This window comes from Mesitornis unicolor, unplaced genomic scaffold (assembly GCF_000695765.1).
Source record: "Mesitornis unicolor isolate BGI_N332 unplaced genomic scaffold, ASM69576v1 scaffold29579, whole genome shotgun sequence".
Classification (NCBI taxonomy): domain Eukaryota; kingdom Metazoa; phylum Chordata; class Aves; order Mesitornithiformes; family Mesitornithidae; genus Mesitornis; species Mesitornis unicolor.
In genome coordinates, this window is record NW_010205674.1 from 7,435 (window position 1) to 13,006 (window position 5,572).

At 62.5% G+C, this 5,572-nt stretch overlaps 1 protein-coding gene across 1 annotated transcript in view; it reads right to left on the bottom strand.

The window, feature by feature from the left end:
- Window positions 1-2,651, bottom strand: part of LOC104546170 (sodium-dependent phosphate transport protein 2A-like) — a 6,218-nt gene extending 3,567 nt beyond the window's left edge. The window contains 10 exon segments of the mRNA XM_010191495.1: window positions 267-309; window positions 311-366; window positions 482-577; window positions 793-988; window positions 1,076-1,187; window positions 1,296-1,439; window positions 1,515-1,643; window positions 1,942-2,124; window positions 2,280-2,396; window positions 2,622-2,651. Coding sequence (XP_010189797.1) covers window positions 267-309; window positions 311-366; window positions 482-577; window positions 793-988; window positions 1,076-1,187; window positions 1,296-1,439; window positions 1,515-1,643; window positions 1,942-2,124; window positions 2,280-2,396; window positions 2,622-2,649 — 1,104 coding nt within the window. The 5' untranslated portion in view covers window positions 2,650-2,651.
- Between the last annotated feature and the right edge of the window lie 2,921 nt (window positions 2,652-5,572).

Sequence of the window (5,572 nt, forward strand, 5' to 3'; positions counted from 1 at the left end):
AGAGGTGCTCGCCTGCCCCACAGCACAGCTGGGCAAGGGGCTGGGACTGACCTGGCCCTGCTCACAAACCTGTACCCTCCAGACAGCCCCACACCTGGACCCCCAACCCCAGGATCTACCAGCCCTGCTCCACATCACAACTCCAGCCCCATGCCCAGTACCTCTTCATCCCACATACAGCCCCCCAGCCCTTCCTGCACCTCCCCAGCCCCTTGCCCCGTGCACTATGCCCCTCAGCCCTGTCCAAGTCCCCTACAACCACTCACACTTCTGCCTGGTGACGTTGTGGAGGCTCTCAATGCCCTTAGCACTGCAGTGGCCTGGGGTTGTGCAGTTTGGGGGGGGCCCAAGCCCCACAGCAGCTGTCTGTAGGGAGAGGATGGACTGCAGCCAGCTGCACAGCGTTCTCAGCCAGCCCCTGCCCAACACTCACCCTCCATGGGATTGTTTGGTGGCCCCAGCAGGGCTATAGGCCTCTTACCTGTGGGGGTGCAGGGCCACACCAGACACGGATAAGGCTGCGGTTGCGCAGGCTCTCGTCCCCTGTTGCAATGCCCGTGATCACCGACTTGTCCAGCTGCAACATCATACATGTTGGAGAGAGCCCTTGGGGGCTTACAGCACCCACAGGTTGGGGACTTCTTCACTGGGATGGGGACACTACTGCCAGCCTGGGGACACTTGAATACAACCATCAAAGGAACACCAGCACTGGGAACATCGCCACCGGTGCTGGGGAGCTCCCACCAGCCTGGGGACACCACCCCTGGGGCACACTATGGCTGAGGAGACCTGGATGATGAGCTTGGTAAAGGGCTCCGTGATGATCTTCAGCAAGTCGGGGGCATCCTTCCCACTGCGGATGTTGAAGGTGGCCACAACCAGGCGGGTGACGTGGTGCAGGTACCCACTCACCACCTCCAGCGGCAGCAGGACCAGCACTGACAGCCAGTTGAAGCAGTCGTGCACCGTGGCGCCAGCGAAGGCTCTGTGCAGAGGAGCCTGTTGGCATGGGGTGGCCCCCAGGGAGCAGCCCCCAGGTCCCCAACTCCTCTCTGCCCCAACCAGCTCTCACCGTTTGAACTCACTGCGGTCGCCAGCCTGCATGAGGGCCACAATGGTGTTGGTGACGGAGGTGCCAATGTTGGAGCCCATGATGATGGGGATGGCAGAGCGCACCTCCAGCACTGGGAACAGAGAGACCCACTAGCTCCCATGGCCCGGCTCAGGGTGACCTCTTCAGGCCACACTGTCCCACAGCCTCAGGTCCCCAGGAGCCCCCTGGGCGCACTCACGCCCCGAGGAGACCATGCTGACGATGATGGAGGTGGAGGTGGAAGAGCTCTGCACCAGCACAGTCACCAGGATGCCCACCACCAGCCCAGCCACCGGATTGGAGAGAATGGCGTTGTCCTTGAAGATGTCCCCAGCCACCTTGCCTGCAAGAGAGTGTAAGCGGCAGGGTGCCGGCACGGTGGGTGCCACCAGCTGCCCAGGTGCCCCTGCCACCCTACCTCCGGCCAGTTGGAAGGCAGAGCTGAGCACGTCCAGGGAGCACACAAAGAGATACAGGAACCCAAACATCAGGGGCACCTTGAGAAGGGAGACACAGATGGACTGGACCCTGGCCCAGCACCCCAGCTCTGCGCAAGACAAGAGAAAATGTTAAAAGCCACTGTGGCACCACCCTGGCTCCCGGGCTCCCACAGCCCTATGCCATCCTCCTGTGCCCCTGGTGGGACAGGGCTCATGTCCCCAGCCATGCCACCACTCCCCAGGTCCCCTCCATCTCCTCCCACCCTGGAGTGCCCTGTGCCGATTGTCCCCGGTTGACAAAGCTTGGGCTCCCCTGGCACACACCCCAAAGCCTCCCTGTGTGCCTCTGGCAGGTCACTGTGCTCCCCAGACTAGGTGCTGTATGCCCACATCCCAGTGTCTCACCTGGCTTCTGGAGCTCATCCAAGCCCAGCCGAGGCCCCGGCCAGGGCAGTGCATCCAGCTCGTACCGCTCCCTGCCCTCAGCCAGGCGCCCCGGGGAGCTGGGGCAGGGGAAGCCATGGTCAGGGCAAGGCACCGCACTGACAGCGAAGGGGCAGGCGTGGGCGCCCGGCAGCCGATGCAGAGCTGGGGAGAAAGGGCACCTGTGTTATGGCCCCATCCTCATGGGGACCCCCCTGCAGAGAAAAACTGGGCACTGCCTGCACCAGGGCCTGGCCCAAAGCAGAGCTGAGCCTGGCAGGACGAGGAAGATGAGGAAGAGGAAGCTTGGGGGCACCTACCTTGGGGGCTGGGGCAGTAGGTGAACTGGGGCCCGTGCACCACCCTTCCTCCCCGCACGGGGCAGCGGGGCAGGGCCGGGCTCTCCCTCCGGTAGGGCAGCATCGCTCCTGCTGAGGCTGAGCAGAGGTGGCCACATGTCACCATGGTGGAGCCATGGCTGTGCTGCACTGACTGCCACCGTCCCCCCAAATCCCTGTGGTGCTGGCACCACCGAGAAGCACCATCCTATCACCCAATGGTCCCCATGGCCACTGGCCACTGCTGTGCTAATGCAGCAAGCTCCTGCAAGGGCAGACAGGGGACAGGGGAAGGGAACCCCTCCTGCCCAGGGCCCTGCTCACCTGAGGCTGGCCGGGCACTCAGGACCATGCCATGTCCACATGCCACATCCACATGTCCCTCCAGCGAAGTGGCCCATGGGGAACTGTGGCCCTTTATATGCACGCCAAGAGCAAAGTCTAAGGAGCCCCACGCTGCCCCTCGCCTCTGCTCGCTGCTCACCTCCTCCCCAGAAATTCTTGCAGTTAATGGGTAACCCTGCAGCATCCCGCGTCAGCTGCAGCCCTGGGGCAGGACGGGGCATGCGCCCCCGGGGTACCATGTCACCCGCATGCCCCGCCTCGCCTGCCCAAGGCTCAGCATCACCCCTGGGCGAGTGGCAGCCGGTGCAGCGGGAGCAAGGTCAGGGCACTGCTGGAGCCCAGGTGATGCCAGAGCAGCCTCAGCTCTCCATCACTTGGTGCCGGGTGCTTCATCCCCTCCATGAGAGGAAGAGGAGGAGGAGAAGGGCTTGGTGCTGGCGCTTCTGAGGTGTCCCAAACTGGAGGTGAGGCCACGCACACATCCACCATCCTTGGACACATCTAAGCATCAGCTGTGAGGGATCTAGCTCTGTCCAGGACGTGTGCCGTCCTCAGTGCCAGGGTGTTACGCCATCACTGGCGCGGTCCTTGTGTCCTGTGGTTGGTGGTGACAGCGGCACATGGCCTGGCTCAGCCTGTGCCACTGGCTCAGCGTGGAGCAGCCGACAGCACTGCTAAGGCTGCATGGGGCAGAGCCCACATCTTCCCAGCAAGTCTGGTGCTGGGGTGGGCAGGAGCAAAGTGACACCAGTGCTGCCGTCATCACCTCCTTGACACCATTTATCATTACCCGCTGTTTACGCACGTTCGGCCAAGTTTCCATCCACCCTTGAAGCGCCCATCCAGCTTGCCTCCGTGTCTGCCTGGGGGAGAGCCAGGGGTCAAAGGCCCCTTCAGCCCAGGCACCTGTGGGGAGTGGGCACGGAGGGGTCACACAGCTGCCATCTCCCCATTTCTCCAGGATTGAACACTCCAAGGACCCATCACCATGGACAAGTGAGCTGTGATTGTTTGTGATTGTGATCCTTTGAGTACTCCATGGTTCTCGGGGACAGCCTAGGGACATCCCTGACACTGCTGGAGCATCACTGAGCCTCTGCTGAGTCAGACTGATGGAGCTGAATCCCTGGGAGGTGGCACAGGAGGGGACATGCCCTTCCTCTGCGGTGCCTGGGGACACTTCTGAACAGGGGATGCGGCCAGCGGCACCTGCAGAGCCCCATGCCAGGCTGCAGTGGGCAGGAGGCTGATGTCCACGTTTGTCCCGTGCCCGGGGGGGCTCTTGGCCAGCTGGCCCCACAATCATTAACCCAGTGAGGCCCTGGCAGCTCCAGCTGTCACTCATTGACAGGGTCGGGGCTGAAGTCCTTGGCCGTGCTGGCTCTGCAGCTTCCCCAACACCATCAGTGGTGCTAGGAAAACAAGCTCTTGGCACTGCCCCTTGCTGCTGGGCAGGGTGACACCAGGGCCAGGGGCTGGCTCCAGCCCAGCCCTGGTCCTGGAGGGGCTCCATGGGGGCTCAGGTGACACTGCTGCTGGGAAAAGCACTATCCGGCCTTGGCAGCGGAGGAAGGAGAGGGACACATGTCCAGGCAATGCTCTTTATTTTCCCCGGTTTCACACCATAGACAGGACTGAGCAGCACCACGGAGACACAGGGAGGCTCTGACCAGGGCCGCGGGGCGGCAGTCAGCCATGGCAGCATGGGACTGGGTGTGCATGACCCACCATCCCCAGGTGAGCCCTGGTCCACCTCTCTGCCTCTGGGTGGGCAGTGGTGACAGAGCAGTGACCCAGGGTAGGGTCCTGGCACACACGAATGATGGAGGGACTTCTTTGCTGCTGTCAGGGGGCTGTCTCCATCACATACTGAGTCTGGGACCTCTGGGGACATGGGGCTGCCTGGGATGGGGACCTGCTGGGCAGACACCTCCAGCAGAGCCACACTTAAGGTTACTGCCCAGCACAGGGATGCCAGGCTGGGCACACATTGGGTACCTGCACACCAGGCTGAGATGCTCAGTACCCAGGGGTGCTGCATTTCTCTGACACCAGGCAGGCCCATCCCCAAGGGCTGAGCACCCTTATCCCCATCCAGGCCAGAGCAGGGGACCTACAGGGATTGGCTCCTTCAGCAGCCTTCCACATAGGATCTCCCTACAGGGAGGAGGAAGGCTTGTTTGGCACAACCTGCTGGCTCTGCCTTTGTCTGCTCAGGGCAGGAACCATGTACAGCTCCATGCCCTGCTCCACAACGGTGCTAAGCCTGGTAGGATCAGGCCCAGCCACGCTCACACAAACCAGATGGTAACAACCTGCCCAGGGCACAGGCCAGCAGGGCCATGCTCACCCTCCCCGGGATGGGTAGACCCACACATCAACAGAGGAACGCCTGTTCCTGTGGGGTCAGAGACTGGATCTGGCCCTCAGCTCCGGACAAATGTTCTCCTGACCCTGCCTACCCACAGCACCAGTGTTTGGGGCTGGCACCTGCCTTGCCATCCCATCCACCCGTGTCCTCTCTATCTCGCACACCCTTCAGTTGGCAGGGTGCTTTCCACACCCGAACAATCTGTGGGGCTATGCCAGCCCGGCACAGGCAGGGTTTGCCAAGGCAGCAGCTCTGCCGCAGGCAGAGGCACTGGGCAGGACAGTGCCAAGCATGTGTGGGATGTTGCAAAGTGCTTTGCAACAGGGGTTCAAACTATGTACAGGACTCCCTTGATGTGCACCAGGATGTGACCCCACCGAGGGGCATGGCAGCGGCTCAACCACTCACAGCGACATGACACGACAGTTTGGGACAGGACGTGGACATATCTGCGGTCCAGGCAGTGTCGGTAGTGCAGGGCAGGGGCTGGTCAGGCCCTGTGTTGAACCCCAGCATGGCCTGGGGGTACCACGCACCAGGTGCGGATGTGCAGCAGGGC